This window comes from Scardinius erythrophthalmus (genome assembly GCF_964197995.2).
Source record: "Scardinius erythrophthalmus genome assembly, chromosome: 2".
NCBI lineage: Eukaryota > Metazoa > Chordata > Actinopteri > Cypriniformes > Leuciscidae > Scardinius > Scardinius erythrophthalmus.
Window position 1 is genome coordinate 68,688,287 of NC_138222.1, and position 15,938 is coordinate 68,704,224.

The window sequence follows — 15,938 nt, forward strand, 5'->3', positions numbered from 1 at the left end:
TTTGTTTAACAGTTATATGGAAATGAGGCCTGAGAACGTGTATGTGTGTGTGTGTGTATGTGTGTGAGGATTTTCAGCATCACATATGCGTTTAAACACATCACACATGAATAAATATGATCGAATATTCTGGAGTTAGTGGTGTTTATGACAGGTGTGGAGTTCTCTATACCTTCCAGTTGCCGTAGAGTCTCTTGATGCGGCGATAAAACGCGTCTTTATCCAGATTCACCGCCATAATATCACATCAACACACACACACTCACACACTGAGAGAACTAACACACACTTATACACACTCTCTCTCGTGTGATTTTCACTATTTCTACTCTCTATCGGACGATAGAACAACAACTAACGCAAAACGAACGGAAATATGAAAAAATAATTTTTCACTAATTTCAAAAGTATCTATTAAAAAGACGGCTATTCTTCTTTAAAATGTATTATTTTCAGTGCTCGTTCGGTCTGTGCTGATGATGGTGATGATGATGTGAATATATCATGTTAAAACACGCATGTGTGTGTTATCTTTAGCTCCTCCCTCTTTCTGCTCGGTATGCATCTATTCAATATTTATTAAATATATATATATATTTAAAACATGGTATTTATTTTTAATTATCTATTTGTATTTATTTGAATATGTTGTATTAATTTCTTTGTGCTATGTATATATTTATTTATTTATTTATTTGAGCTGCCATTTTGTGTATTTATAGGTGATTTGTTTGTTATTATTATTTGAACTAAAAATACGCGAATGATATGTTTAAAATGGATTAAAAACTGAACAAGTCGTACACCTGTGTTCATTTATAAACTATATATTCGATATATAAAAAGACACCAGGGTACTTATTATGGCTTTTGTTTTTCTCCCTCACAGAAACTCCCGCCCTGACGGACACGTCATCAGGTTGGCGACCAATGAAATCCCGCCGTTGAGGTCACATGCTTTGCTCCGGCTTCCTCCGCACATCAACGCGTTCTAGCAGTCAGCGCGCACGGCCTTTTTTTCCCGCCATCTAGTGTCATTCAAAAGCGCGCGAATTCCATCAGAGCACGTGGTTTTTCCTCGCGCACTTCAGACCAAGTTGCATACACCGCATTTTCAGATTAATAAGATGTTTTTTTTTAAAGAACTTTTTGTCATATATACGTATATTAACCGATCATAATATAATACATATATAGTATGAATATAGGCAAATTAACCTCAATTAATTTTGCAATTACACAAGTTTCAAGAACTACATTCTTCAATAGAATCAATAGGAACTGAGGGAAAATATATAAATCATACTAATTATAGATTATTTTATATATAGTATATATATATATATATATATATATATATATATGGTATGGTATATGTCAATAACCAGAAAAGGTCTGTGGTTTTTACCCAACATATATTACAAAATATGAAAAATTTAACAACAACCAGTTATATATGATACTGATTTTCAGCTTTAAGGACAGAATTTACACCAAAAAAATCTAGTTTAACAATTTTAATAATTACGTGTTAAACCATTGCTGGATAAAATGGTTTATGAAATCAAAGATTCTGATAATTATTGTGACATCTTCCTGTTTAACTATTATAATTAGTAATTTAAAAGCATTTCTGTGTAGGTTTCAACAGAAGAATCACACCGATTATAGATAGAGAAGCAAAACAAACACGTCAGTCTTATTTCATGTCTTTTATTTCATTTTTCCATTTGATTGATCTCATAAACTCCTCAACAGAACTGAGATGATGATGATGATGATGATACAACAGTCCAAAAAGTAAAGTAGTGAATAAATCAAATAATCGAAATATTTTCATGCGCAGTTAAAAGTATGATGTCTTTTCCTGTGCATTTCCCTAATATACAATCCACTGTTTTCTGTCCCACAGCATCACAGTAAGTTTTACTCCTGATGATGTAAAAAGATAATAAAGCAAAAAAGTACTATAGTAAACCAACCTTTTCCCATTTTTTTCCAGGTCACGGGATGGATTCCCAGGGAATGTAACTAATCAAATGCAATGGATAAAAGCGTCTGCCAAATGCATCAACGTAAATGTACAATATAACAAAATCACAATAAATATGAAATCTCAAAACTGGTTTCTAGAACGTTTGTCATTGTGCGGAATCTCTACTGTAGCTGGTAACCATAACAACCACGGAATTCTGGGCATAGACAGTAGCTGGTAACCATAGCAACCACGGAATTCTGGGCATAAACCGTAGCTGGTATCCATAGCAACTGGGCATAGACAGTAGCTGGTAACCATAGCAACCACGGAATTCTGGGCATAGACAGTAGCTGGTAACCATAGCAACCACGGAATTCTGGGCATAAACCGTAGCTGGTATCCATAGCAACTGGGCATAGACAGTAGCTGGTAACCATAGCAACCACGGAATTCTGGGCATAGACAGTAGCTGGTAACCATAGCAACCACGGAATTCTGGGCATAGACAGTAGCTGGTAACCATAGCAACCACGGAATTCTGGGCATAGACAGTAGCCGCTGTGGTCAATGTTTGGAAGAGCCGGAAGATCAAAGTCTCGTTTAACATACAGTCGAGCGGGAAATTCAACTCGTGGTTTTAATACAGTCTTTCGTGATTCAGAACATCCAGTACGCACATATGAACCGTTTCTGGCCGGAGTTTCACAAACACCTTCAGATACACACTTACCTTAATTAAATCATTTTAAATACTCATATTTTTCCACCTAAAGTAGTTAGTTTGAGAAAGCCATGATTGAGTCTGTGGGTCTGCACTGATCTGAGGACAGTCGCCCGTCTGTCCATCTATGTGACGGTGGTGGAGTTCTGTCCTCTGATCGCACACCAGGCCATGAACACGTCCCTGCAGGAGAGAGATGACATCATCATCATCACTACACCATCACTTCCATAATGTGATGCGTTTCCTGGCTCTGATCCTGATCACCTGATTGGATGCTGAAAGAGTCTTTATATGAAGCGGAATCAATAACAAATGCGATTGACGACATCAGTTGCAAGTTACTATATTTTGATTATTAAGAGAAACGTTTTCTTTAGGAATATCATAAATGATGAATTGATCAGATCAGGAATGTGAATTAATAGAGTTAATACTGAATTCATGAGGACGGTTTTCTGCCTTTTGTTTGAAATGAAGCGACTGACTGAATGATAAACGTGCATTAAATAATCCCAATATTTATGATGAATTTCATTTTGAATTTGCACTAAACAATTTTAAATATTTTATATATATTGCTCAGACTTAATGTTTTTAAAAGTTTGAGAAGAGCTGTGTGTGTATGAGAGTGTGTGTGTGTGTGAGAGTGTGTTTGACAGTGTGTGAGTGAGAGAGTGTGTGTGTGTGTGTGTACCTGCAGTGGGTGGCCACACACTCGTTGCTGCAATACTCTCGGTCCCAGTCTTTGCTCTCAATAGGCGGGTTGTTGCAGCCGGCGCGGACACACACACACACACCGGGAGCGTCTGCAGGAGCCGGAGAAACACTGAGCTCCACCTCCATCTAAACAATTAGCAGAACAAAAAACACATAACAATAAAACACTTTCTAAACTCAATTAAACCATAAAAATGTAAAAGTAAAATAAAATAAAAAATGTAAAAAAAAAAAAATGTTTATGATTTAGTGCATTTTTAGAAAGCGTTTTATTTTTAAATGATTTATTTCATTGTCAGTTTGCATCGACTCACTTCGCCAACAAAGCAACTGAAAAATAAATAAAACAAATAAAACTTCCGTTCAGAATAGAAAGTTCGGACTCACCGCTTCCTCCGCCGCGTCCTCCGTTGCCGTCGGCGACAGGGTGGTGACGATGGCGGCGGGGGGCGGCACCTCCAGCGCGGCGGCGGCCGATGATGCGAGAGGCGTCACGATTATCGGAGCGCTGGCGTCGCTCTGCGGGACGATCTTGATCTGCAGAGGCGGCGGCGGCGCCGTGGCAACCACCTGTCCCGCGAGGGCGGCGGCTCCGCGCGGTTTAGCTAGCAGAGGGGGCGGAGCCTGGGAGTGCACCATCTGCTGCAGCCGCGGGGGAGGAGGCGTGTTCTGCATCTGCTGGAGGGGCGGCGGCTGGCGGGGCGACTGAAGCTGCTGCCTGGAGATGATGATCTTGCTGACGGTGGGCGGGGCCGGGGTCTTCTGAGTGGGCGGGGCCGAGGGCGGGGTCTTGTGCGCACCCGTGCGCGAGCGCGTCGTCACCTGCGGCAGGTCTAAGATGATGTTGGACGTGCAGATGTTGGTGATGGTGTTGTTGTCGGGCGCGTGGACGGGGATGCGGGAGGAGCGCGGCGGGGGGGCGGCAGGCGTGGGGTCAGGAGGCGGAGCTACGGGTGGAGGAGACGGGGGTGCGTCTAACACTTCTATAGTCGGCTGCGGCGGGAAACAAAACACAGATGTCATTTTACTAACTGATGGCATTTAACAACTAGTCAAGTCACATGGTTTTCTAGAATGCGAAGCAGCGAACGCAGATTACAGCGATTCCACGACTCCAGTTACACTGAGGAATTACGGTTTCTGTGTGCGTTTCAATAGTGATTCTCTCAGACAACTAAACAAAATAACATGTAAACTGCTGCGGTTAACTACCGGTGATTAGAATGAATATTTAAAGGAAATCGGGTTGAGTGAATGATTCAGTGACTCGCTCAAAGACTTCACTTGTTTCATTCCTGGATGATTCGCCCTGCGTCTCAACGTCCACACTATTCATCATAAACAGTGTGTGAGATTAAAATAAGTGTGTCCCAAAGCATAAAGAGTCTGCCGGATGGTCTACTATTTCTGGAGAACTTTCAAAGTGTGGATCCGTGCTCACTATACAGTGAATATTACCCACAACCCACTGCGCTTTGCATGAATTTAAGGAGAGTCTCCGCATGAAAGACCCGCGACTGCTGATCAACGCACTACTGCAATTCACCCTCAGGGAGTTTGATTGACAGGCGATCTGACCAATCATAATCCGCCATCCGCCGAATCCGCCAGAGCGGTCAGGAGTCAAAAACGGCGTGTCCTGACGTCTTTCCACAGTTAAAACAACATTCCTTCTGATGATCATTCATGTTTATTTGATGCTATAAATAAACTAGAAGGAAGAGATGATCGGTTCACGAGCAGCGATCTCTGAGACGCATTAAAGACACACAAAACGCTATTTATTGTTTACACTTCTTTAAAAAACTACCAAATTTGAATTACCATTGTTTCATATCAAAAGTGCGTAACCTGCACTGTCCTGTCCGTCAGCTCGTTGTCATAGCAACAGTAACTAAAGGGGGTGGGTCTTTGCGAACGGTCAGTTCTCTCCAATACAGCAGGAAATGAAATGTGGAGGATTTATCTACAACATGATTGACAGGTGAGCGTAACTAAGCGACAGAGAGCAACCGTTAAAGACGCAACTGTGTGATGTGATAGTACGTCCCAAAGCTCGTCTACTCTTCTGCTACACACTCAGAAGAATCTACTTTATCTTCACAAAAAGAGTTCGTACTGTTAGGGCGTAGAATAAGCAGGCGAATGGAGACGCAGCATCAGCGTTTTTGAACGGATCTCTTGAGTGAATGACACATTTTTAACAGTCACTTGTCGCCACCTACTGGTGTAACCATGTAATGATACAATCGTTATTTGTTATTTTGTCATATCTATTGATGACAACGGCTCTCTCTGGATCAGGTCCGAATGTTCTGGCATGACTATGAAGAGTTTTAATAGACACAGGAGAATCGTTGTCAGTTCGGAACGAGATCACGTGCGTTTCAATCGAGATTGCGATCTTTTAACGATTAATCGTGCAGCTCTACTCCAGATTCATCTTTATTTTTTCCTCGTCTGTCTCAAAATGCATTCATTTGCAATTACAGAAATGGAATGAAACAACTGAAGTCACATGATTCATCCCTGGTATTAAACGTCCAGGTTTGAGTACAGGAGTAAACGGCGAGTCGTTCTCCATATCTGATCAGCCGAGACGGGCGATCATAAACAAGGCCTTTAAATCCCTGTCCTGTACCTGCGACAGCTGATTGGCTTTATAAGCGGCCAGCGCCTTCAGATACTCCTTCCTCGCCGCTTCCGTCTTCCTCTTGTACACCTGGGAAGGGAAAACATTAGGATTTTGATCCGTGTGTGTGTGTGTGAACACTCAAATGCACTCATTAGTCCATCTTGTAAAAAAAAAAAAAAAAAAAAAAAAAGTCAAAATAAAAGTCCCATCTCAGACACATCAGCCACATTGAAAAACTGCCAATGCCGATAATAAAAAATAAAAATAATTTGAACTTGATTAGAAAATCAATCTGTAGAATGAACAATTTAAAGTTTAAATGTCAAAATAAGTCCCATCTTAGACATCAGCCACATTGAAAAACTACCAATGCCGTTAATTAAAAATGAAAATGATTTTAACTTGATTAAAAAAAAAAAAAATCTGTAAAATAAACTATTTAAACTTTAAATGTCAAAATAAAAGTCCCATCTTAGACATCAGCCACATTGAAAAACTACTAATGCCGATAACTAAAAATAACAGATATCGGCTGATATATCAGTCAACCATTAGTTCTAAACACCGAATGTTCTTAACCCCTTAACACTCATTAGTCCATCTTGTTGAGATATTCCTGTAAACAAATGCATGTTTGTACCTGTTTCTGCTCTTCTCCCAAACTATCCCACATGGAGGCGACGATCTTGGAAACCTCTCCGAACGTGGCGTTGGGATTCTGGCCTTTAATGGCGGCCTGTGTGTCCCGGAAGAACAGCGCGTACGCCGACACGGGTTTCTGTGGCTCGTTCGGGTCTTTCTTCTTCCGGCCCTTCTTCCCGCCGACTCCTTTGCGTACGGGAGCAGAGGATGCTGGGACGGGATGGTCCGGCAGAGACGGAGAGAGAGCGATAACGCCCGGAGACACGGACAGAGACAACGGAGAATCCACCAGAACGCTCTTCTGAGCCGGAGAGACACGACACACGGGGAGAGACGAGCGGGAACGGGAAACAGAGATCAGTTCTGACACATTCAACAAACATTCGCAAGGATAAAAATCTTCGCAATGTAAGAATAGTCAAGAACGTTTTGTACTCCCAAAAAGAATATTCAAAATAGTGGTCGGCCCATATTGATTTTATTGATGGCTGATGTTGATTTTTAATTAAATAAAAAAAAAATCTGCAAAATAAACTATTTCACTTTAAATGTCAAAATAAAAGTCCCAAGCCGATAATTAAAAATGAACAAAATAATTTAAGCTTGAAAAAAAAAATCTATAACATGAACAAATTGAAACTTTAAATGTCAGAATAAAAGTCTGAACTCAGACCGATCGGCCACATAGAAAAACTACCAATGCCGATAATTAAAAATGGAAACTGACAGAATCCTCATTAATAAATAAACAAAAAAAGATGGTGGCAAACGCAAAACCCACCCGTCTGAAATCGTCCATGTCGTCGTCGTGCAGCGAGTCGGACGGCGAGTCGGTGGGGGACAGCGGCTGGTCAGGTGACTGTGGGCGGGGCAGGATGGCTCCGCCCCCTAGACTCAGGCCGAGCTGCGCGCTGAGCTCTGATTGGTCGATGGTGGTCAGCTGGTTGTGGCCCAACAGGCCGTGGTTCATGTCACTCAGAGGGACGTCGATGGTCATTGGAGAAGAGCTACTGAACTGAGAACCAATCGGATGGCCGAGATCCTGCAGCGGGAAAAACATAAAACATTAATTCTCCTGGAAAATTCATATTAGGAAAATATAGTAATGCATGGGACGTTTGCCATTATATATTTAAAACAATAATATATAAGTAAAAACCTAAAGTAATATTGACAAACTATATATAATTTGAAAGCTTACAATCTCTAGTTTTCATATTTTGTGACTGTTTTTTAAGTTATATTACAGAGGAGCCGTAATTTCTCAAAATCATCACCTAGGATGCTTGAGGGAGAGTAAATCATGGGCTAAGTGTCATTTTCAGGTGCACTATCCCTTTAAGCACATGTTCAGCTCAGTGTAGTGTGTGTGAGCGTGTGTGAGCGCACCATCAGGCTCAGGTGCTCCAGCGGCGCCGGCGCGCTCACGAAGGTCGATGCGAACGACGGGTCGTTTCCTCCCACCACAGCGTTCCCGGGAACACCGGAGCCCTCCCCGAAGTGAGCCACGACATCAGACACGCCGAGAGCCGAGTCTGTGTGTGTGAGCGTGTGTGTGAGTGAGTCCGGGTCCAGCGAGATCGGCGGGATCTCAAACTCCTCGTCACCCAGACTGGGAGTGTGAAACGTCTGCATGCACACACACACACACACACACACACACACACACACACACACACACACACACACACAGACGATGATGATCAACTCAAACTGTTAAACTGTTAGATTTACTGTTAAACATTTCAACAAAACCAAAGGCTGAAATCATGACATGATTCATGTGTGTGTGTGTGTGTGTGTGAGAGAGAGTGTGTGTGAGAGAGTGTGTGTGTGAGGCACCTCTGCGTGCTGGATTTGCGCGGGGAACGTGGAGAGTCGTACCTCTGAGGAGGACAGGAAGTGATGCCCCTCGTCGCTGATGGACAGGAAGTTGTCATTGCCTCCTGGGAACTGAGGAAAACACAAACACACAACATGAGGAGTGTATCTAATATAAATTTATAATTACAAACTTTAATAATGTGAATGCTGATGCAAATTGATTAAAACATAACGATGTCTTAATACAGACCCAGGGGACTTTACAATCAAAGAACACCATGTTTCTCTGGCAAAGTATTATTAGGTATATTTATAATTATAAAACTACTATAATCAATCACTTTACACATTTTCAGAACGAGAGGAGAAATTTAATATTTAATATACAAAAATAAAGGAAAATCAAACATCGAAAATTAAAATATATGGAAGCTGAGTGAAAGTTCTTCAAAAAAATCTTGTTTCATGAAAATAATTTACAGAAAATGTATAGAAATTGCATTCATAAAGAGCAATTTAATATTACAAATAATCTACAAATATACAAAACATAATAATATAAAAATGTTGCTCGAATGTTCTTCAAAAAAATGTTTCACAGAAATAATTTTTAGAAAGTTTTTTTTTAAAAACTCACGAAAAGCAATTTAACATTAAAAATAATATACAAAAAAATAAGTACATTTAAAATATAAATGAGCTTCATGGATGTTCTTCAAAAAACTAAACAAAGAAAAAAAATTATATACAGATAAATTAAAAACACTGAACTCAAAAAGAGAAATTTAATATTAAAATTAATTCACTGAAATAATAACGTCACGCAACTCTGACATAGAAAAATATAGAACTTAAATATAAATTTCCCAGAAGAAATCAGACTAAATTCCCTGACATTTCCCGGTTTTCCATGAGCGTGCGCTCCGGTCACCTTCTGCACGGCATCGAATCCGTTAAACGCCTGCGGATCCAGGAACTCCGGGTCACCGGGATTCCCGCTTCCGTCTGAGAGATCCGCGTAAAAATTCAGGTCCATATCGCGGTGAATCGGCGACACCAAGACCTACGAAACTCGAGGAGCGTAAAACTAACCGACGCGAGAACCTGTCAAAACGCACTGAAGGAACTCCGTGACGTCACGAGGACTGAATCGGGCACGCGCGTTCGATCATTCCGCTCGATTTCAGGCCTGCAGTCGCGCACTGCGGTTCCGATCACATGCAAAAACAACAGTTACAACCCTTTACAACACATTTTACACTCATAACACGAGCAACAGACACACTGAATCAGTCGCGTTTGATGATTCCGACTCGAGTCCGCACTGACGTGAGGTGAATGACAGCACAGCACGTGACAAACCCGTTATACATTAACGCACACAACAACACTCTTCGTTAATTAAGAGGATCAACTGTTGTTATGAAGGCTTTGAAACGCGATAATAAATATATGCGTTTAAAAACATCCGATCGACTCGCGCTTTTCCAGCTGATCTCAGCGCTGCTCGTGCACGAGCTCTAGGAACCGCAATCGAGCCGGAATCACGGATCTGACAGTCGAGGGGGACGAGGTCTGATATAACACATAATATAAAGCGATGCGTGCTGCAAATGACACTCTTTTATAAACACACCGGGATTACAATATATCGTAAATGCACACAACTAAAGCGAGAAGACTGTAAACACCATTATTAGTAATTAAATGTGTCGTTTAATAAATAATAAAATCCCCACTGGCGCGCGATAATGGTATGTCCCACGGCCTATTAAAGAGTAAAACATTACGTGTTCCATATCATGACTATATAATTAATACTTCAATGGCTCCGGGCTTATTCTTACCATACATTAAGGTGTTTGTGAGTGTATATTTAATCGAATAATTGTGGATATTTGAAGAGGAGTGCTGATGGGACTGAATGAGTTTTTACTGATGCTTCGGGCTCTAACTTATACACACACTCAGCACTTTCTACTGACAGCTTTGTCTTCTTACCTCCATACTCGCCCTGAAATCGACACGCTTTTCTCTCTGTTTGTGAGTGTGTTTGTGTGTGTGTCCGATCAAAGCGATTCTCACGGAAAAAACACAAACAAATCGCCCATCATGGCACCCGACTTTCCGGGTTAGCGATGAGCGGAAGTGACGTAGAGGCCCCGCCCATTACAGAAACCGTTGGGGTTTTCCTTCCGTAAAGACTTTTCTTGATATGCGATGTTTTCAACAAATATACTTTACAGTTCGGTGTAAATTTAAGATATCTTTCTTTGTGAGTATTTACCCATCATACAAGCAAAGTCCTGTCAGAAACATCAGTGAAACACTGAGCTTAATGACAGAAATATTTACCTTTATTATAATAACGTTGTAATATTTAAATGTTATAAGCAAAAAAATATAATAAATATGCAATATAGTACACGTATTTAGTAAAATACTAATTTTATTATAGTTTATAAATATTAAAATGTATATTTTTTTTCTAGTCACATGGTCATTAAATGGCTTTGCTGAGGTAAATGTAAAGTAAATATTGAGTCCATTTTGCATAACAATAAATGTAAAATGGTACAACTACTGCATAAATATTAAATTATTACTATAGTGGTAGTGGTAATGGTAATTTAGTACCATAAACAACCCCTGAAAATACAAAATATTAAATAAAAAAGTATTATCGGACTAAAATGTAGTAAAAACATTGGAAAAAAAATGCAGGGTTAAATAAAAATTCTGCCTTCTAAAAAAATTACATTTGAGCAAAGTGCTGACCAATTATTTAATTGTTACTAGCCATTTAAAAAAAAATCTTATTTATTTGTACATTTGGTCTCCATAACACTGACCCCGTTAATAAAGAATGAGGGATATTTATTCTCAAATTATTATATATTTTGTCAGATATTTCACTAACAACACGGTAGAGGGAACCATATTTGTAAGATTAATATAGTTCTGTTTTGAATCATTTATTCCATATTCATCAGAAACATTATTATGACAATATAATGCTAATTATAGTTGCTATATAATATAATGCTGTTGCTAATACGCCTCATTTGTCCACATGAATAAACGAGTCAGAAACAAGAAACACACAGAGTTTGCTCTTTTAAAAGAGACGTATAACTCGTTTTATTATTATTTAACGTGAGAAAAATAGCAGATAACACTTGAGATGATGAAAAATGACAAAGAGATTCACAATCCCTGCACACAAACATATGAGCAACTCATGATAAAAAGTTAAACAATAAAACGCATAACCCTCCACAAATAAAGCGGGACAGGGAGCGATCACTGCAGGGATGTGCAGCCGGAGCGACGGTGCTGAACACCCGGATCCGCGAGTATTGCTACGATGATCTCCAGTTTCTACGACAGCGAGGCGGGACGAACGCGAGCCGAGCAGGGTCACATGACCGTTATGGGACGCCAAACCTGACATAACAACAAATACATAAATAAACAAAGAAATGTCAAATAAAAACATAAAAAAATAAATGTAAATAAATAAATAAATAAATGAAGTAATGTAAAAAAAAATTCCTTATTTATGCTTTTATTTCCGTATTTACGTAAAATTTTATTTTTTTTCACATTTTTTTTCATTTATTTATTTATGCATTTATGTATTTCTACATTTATTTATTCCTACACTGAACTCGTGGCCATGAGGAATCGGTGTCGTTCCCTCTACACATGAAGTCGTGGTCATGAGGAATATAGATCAGAAGTTTCTGATGTGGAAATGTGTATTTATGATGATGTCAGGTGTGGCGTTCCACAGCCAGTCTTCCAGTGTGGATCAGCCAAGCCCCATTCTGCCCACATTACTCTCCAAGCGCTCTATCCTCTGCGTGAAGAAGCACAAAGCGGCGGTCTTCAAACAGCAGAGCGAGTCATTGAGACTCACACGTCATAATTCAGTCAGTCATCGCTAGTGTCGTCCGCATCAGCGCTATGATGCGTCTGCCGCATGAAAACCAGCTCTCCTTGTGTTTCATCAGATCGCACATCACTGAGGCTGATCCCTGTTGAACTCCTGCTCTCTCACACACACACACACACACACACACACACACACACACACTAGGTCCAGTATCAAACGCTTCGGCCCTGAGTCAGTCGCGCGATTGGTCCGTCACATGCACCTGGTTCGATGACATCATATGTGTGCACAGATATTGCTGCATGTCGTCATACGGTTGTGGCGGCGCAGAAACTAAAGTCGAATGATCATGAATATTATTATTATTATTAATATGACGGCGCAGGCGAGAGATGGCAGATTCTCGTCAGTGATCGAGCAGACTAAGACGTACGCATCCCTCTCGCCGCCGTGTGATTGGCTCTCAGGAGTAGATGGTGATGACCTCACTTCCTCCTCCGCGCACCAGCAGGACGCGCTCCAGTCCCTCGGTCAACACTTCCAGGAACTCCATGTCTGAGGGAGCGGAGTCAAGGAGCATCAGGAGAAGTGAACAACAGGACACAGTGAGTGAGGGAGTCATTGAATCATTCAACAAGTCACTGTTAATGAGTGAGTCATTGAATCATTCAACAAGTCACTGTTAATGAGTGAGTGAGTGAGTCATTGAATCATTCAACAAGTCACTGATAATGAGTGAGTCATTGAATCATTCAACAAGTCACTGATAATGAGTGAGTCATTGAATCATTCAACAAGTCACTGTTAATGAGTGAGGGAGTCATTGAATCATTCAACAAGTCACTGTTAATGAGTGAGTGAGTGAGTGAGTCAGTCATTGAATCATTCAACAAGTCACTGTTAATGAGTGAGTGAGTGAGTCATTGAATCATTCAACAAGTCACTGTTAATGAGTGAGTGAGTGAGTCATTGAATCATTCAACAAGTCACTGTTAATGAGTGAGTGAGTCATTGAATCATTCAACAAGTCACTGTTAATGAGTGAGTCATTGAATCATTCAACAAGTCACTGTTAATGAGTGAGTGAGTGAGTCATTGAATCATTCAACAAGTCACTGTAAATGAGTGAGTGAGTGAGTCATTGAATCATTCAACAAGTCACTGTTAATGAGTGAGTGAGTGAGTGAGTCATTGAATCGTTCAACAAGTCACTGTTAATGAGTGAGTGAGTGAGTCATTGAATCATTCAACAATTCACTGTTAATGAGTGAGTGAGTGAGTCATTGAATCATTCAACAAGTCACTGTTAATGAGTGAGTGAGTGAGTCAGTCATTGAATCATTCAACAAGTCACTGTTAATGAGTGAGGGAGTCATTGAATTATTCAACAAGTCACTGTTAATGAGTGAGTGAGTGAGTCATTGAATCATTCAACAAGTCACTGTTAATGAGTGAGTGAGTGAGTCATTGAATCATTCAACAAGTCACTGTTAATGAGTGAGTGAGTGAGTCATTGAATCATTCAACAAGTCACTGTTAATGAGTGAGTGAGTCATTGAATCATTCAACAAGTCACTGTTAATGAGTGAGTCATTGAATCATTCAACAAGTCACTGTTAATGAGTGAGTGAGTGAGTCATTGAATCATTCAACAAGTCACTGTTAATGAGTGAGTGAGTGAGTCATTGAATCATTCAACAATTCACTGTTAATGAGTGAGTGAGTGAGTGAGTGAGTGAGTGAGTGAGTGAGTCAGTCATTGAATCATTCAACAAGTCACTGTTAATGAGTGAGTGAGTGAGTCATTGAATCATTCAACAAGTCACTGTTAATGAGTGAGTGAGTGAGTCATTGAATCATTCAACAAGTCACTGTTAATGAGTGAGTGAGTGAGTCATTGAATCATTCAACAATTCACTGTTAATGAGTGAGTGAGTCATTGAATCATTCAACAAGTCACTGTTAATGAGTGAGTGAGTGAGTCATTGAATCATTCAACAAGTCACTGTTAATGAGTGAGTGAGTGAGTCATTGAATCATTCAACAAGTCACTGTTAATGAGTGAGTGAGTGAGTCATTGAATCATTCAACAAGTCACTGTTAATGAGTGAGTGAGTGAGTCATTGAATCATTCAACAATTCACTGTTAATGAGTGAGTGAGTCATTGAATCATTCAACAAATCACTGTTAATGAGTGAGTGAGTGAGTCATTGAATCATTCAACAAGTCACTGTTAATGAGTGAGTGAGTGAGTCATTGAATCATTCAACAAGTCACTGTTAATGAGTGAGTGAGTGAGTCATTGAATCATTCAACAAGTCACTGTTAATGAGTGAGTGAGTGAGTCATTGAATCATTCAACAAGTCACAATACATTGTATCGATTTTTCTTTTATGCCAAAAATCATGAGGATATTAAGTAAAGATCATGATCCATGAAGATATTTAGTAAACTGCCTACCGTAAATATATAAAACATGTGTTTGTGTGAGTGAATGCAGCACAATCGCCAACATAAATGAACAACTTTAAAGGAGATTTTCTCAATGTTTCGGTCATTCAGGGTTTCTGCAGGAATATTCAAATTACATTTAATGCTTTTTAATGCCATTTTTAAACATTGTATGCCACACACAACCCACGACTGACCACAGATATTATATATGTATATACAGTTATCATAAAGGGCAGAAGGATACAGTTCTCGTCCCCGTCCGTGTTCCTGGGCGGCCCGGGCATGTTGAGCAGCACCAGCCGAGCATCATGGGACTTGTTGACGATCACCTCGTTGAGTTTCACAGCCGTGTGCATCCGCCGAACATTAGACTGATCTCTGCCAGAAATATTCATATTACACTTAAATATTCAAATATTATACTATTATAACATGATATAATAAAACAATATTATTTAGTAATTATAGTAATTATTATAAATATGCTGATATAGTAGGAATACAATTAAAATAATAAAAATCTAAATTAATAAAAATAATATTTGATACAATAGCAATCCAATTAAACAAAAATATTGAAATAAATACAAATATTTTTTATTAAATATAATACATTTATAATTGTAATACTTTACTGTTACTATTTTTCTTTTTTCTATTTTACTATTATATTTAAGAAATATCATTTGTGAGTTACTTTGGATAAAAGTGTGCCAAAGGCATAAATGCAAATATTATTATTATAATTATAATATTTATTAATAAATTATAATAATTTATCAAATACATATTTAAATATATATATATATATACAACATTTCAATTTTAATAACAATAATTATTAGTATAAATATGCTATTTTAAAGTGAAATATTAAATATTTTAATTTATTAAATCTATAAAAATATATTGAAAATTATTATATTTATTCATATATTATAATATATTACATTATAATATATATATAATTATAACATATTTGCCATTTTAATAATAAAAAATATTATTATTATTAGAAATATGCAAATATAAAGTTAAATATTAGAATCATAAATATTTAAATG

General features: G+C 38.9%; 3 protein-coding genes across 14 annotated transcripts in view; all 3 read right to left on the reverse strand.

The window, feature by feature from the left end:
• supt16h (SPT16 homolog, facilitates chromatin remodeling subunit) overlaps positions 1 to 554 on the reverse strand; it is a 52,001-nt gene extending 51,447 nt beyond the window's left edge. The window contains exon 1 of the mRNA XM_081359825.1: positions 173 to 554. Coding sequence (XP_081215951.1) covers positions 173 to 238 — 66 coding nt within the window. The 5' untranslated portion in view covers positions 239 to 554. The remainder of the gene's footprint in view (positions 1 to 172) is intronic.
• A 1,143-nt stretch (positions 555 to 1,697) lies between these two features.
• tox4b (TOX high mobility group box family member 4 b) lies at positions 1,698 to 10,654 on the reverse strand. 12 transcript variants are annotated; one of them, XR_014029305.1, is made up of 10 exons: positions 10,522 to 10,654; positions 8,539 to 8,649; positions 8,086 to 8,325; positions 7,478 to 7,738; positions 6,695 to 6,994; positions 6,061 to 6,141; positions 3,807 to 4,412; positions 3,397 to 3,545; positions 2,425 to 2,882; positions 1,698 to 2,387 (listed from the first exon to the last, which is right to left on the reverse strand). XR_014029305.1 is itself a non-coding variant. In XM_081354895.1 (9 exons), exons 1-9 carry the CDS (start codon positions 10,525 to 10,527, stop codon positions 2,825 to 2,827), a joined length of 1,770 nt encoding a protein of 589 aa, XP_081211021.1. In that variant the 5' UTR covers positions 10,528 to 10,654; the 3' UTR covers positions 1,698 to 2,824. The 12 variants fall into 12 exon arrangements, 8 of the variants coding, with proteins under 8 accessions (XP_081211021.1, XP_081211020.1, XP_081211026.1 ...); XR_014029306.1 differs by having other exon boundaries at positions 8,581 to 8,649; positions 10,522 to 10,644; XR_014029307.1 differs by lacking the exon at positions 10,522 to 10,654 and adding an exon at positions 9,452 to 10,041.
• Positions 10,655 to 11,632: 978 nt separating this feature from the next.
• Positions 11,633 to 15,938, reverse strand: part of slc12a6 (solute carrier family 12 member 6) — a 65,643-nt gene continuing 61,337 nt past the window's right edge. The window contains exons 24-25 of the mRNA XM_081359416.1: positions 15,119 to 15,252; positions 11,633 to 12,973 (exon numbers count right to left, since the gene is read on the reverse strand). Coding sequence (XP_081215542.1) covers positions 12,882 to 12,973; positions 15,119 to 15,252 — 226 coding nt within the window. The 3' untranslated portion in view covers positions 11,633 to 12,881. The remainder of the gene's footprint in view (positions 12,974 to 15,118; positions 15,253 to 15,938) is intronic.

Excerpts from the sequence above, each read along its gene's own strand:
- tox4b (XM_081354893.1), bottom strand. The coding sequence starts at position 9,556 with ATGGACCTGAATTTTTACGCGGATCTCTCAGACGGAAGCGGGAATCCC. Across the intron at positions 8,326-8,538 it reads CGCAAATCCAGCACGCAGAG|ACGTTTCACACTCCCAGTCT; the intron begins GTGCCTCACACA and ends GTGTGCATGCAG. Across the intron at positions 3,546-3,806 it reads AGGACGCGGCGGAGGAAGCG|ATGGAGGTGGAGCTCAGTGT; the intron begins GTGAGTCCGAAC and ends CTAATTGTTTAG.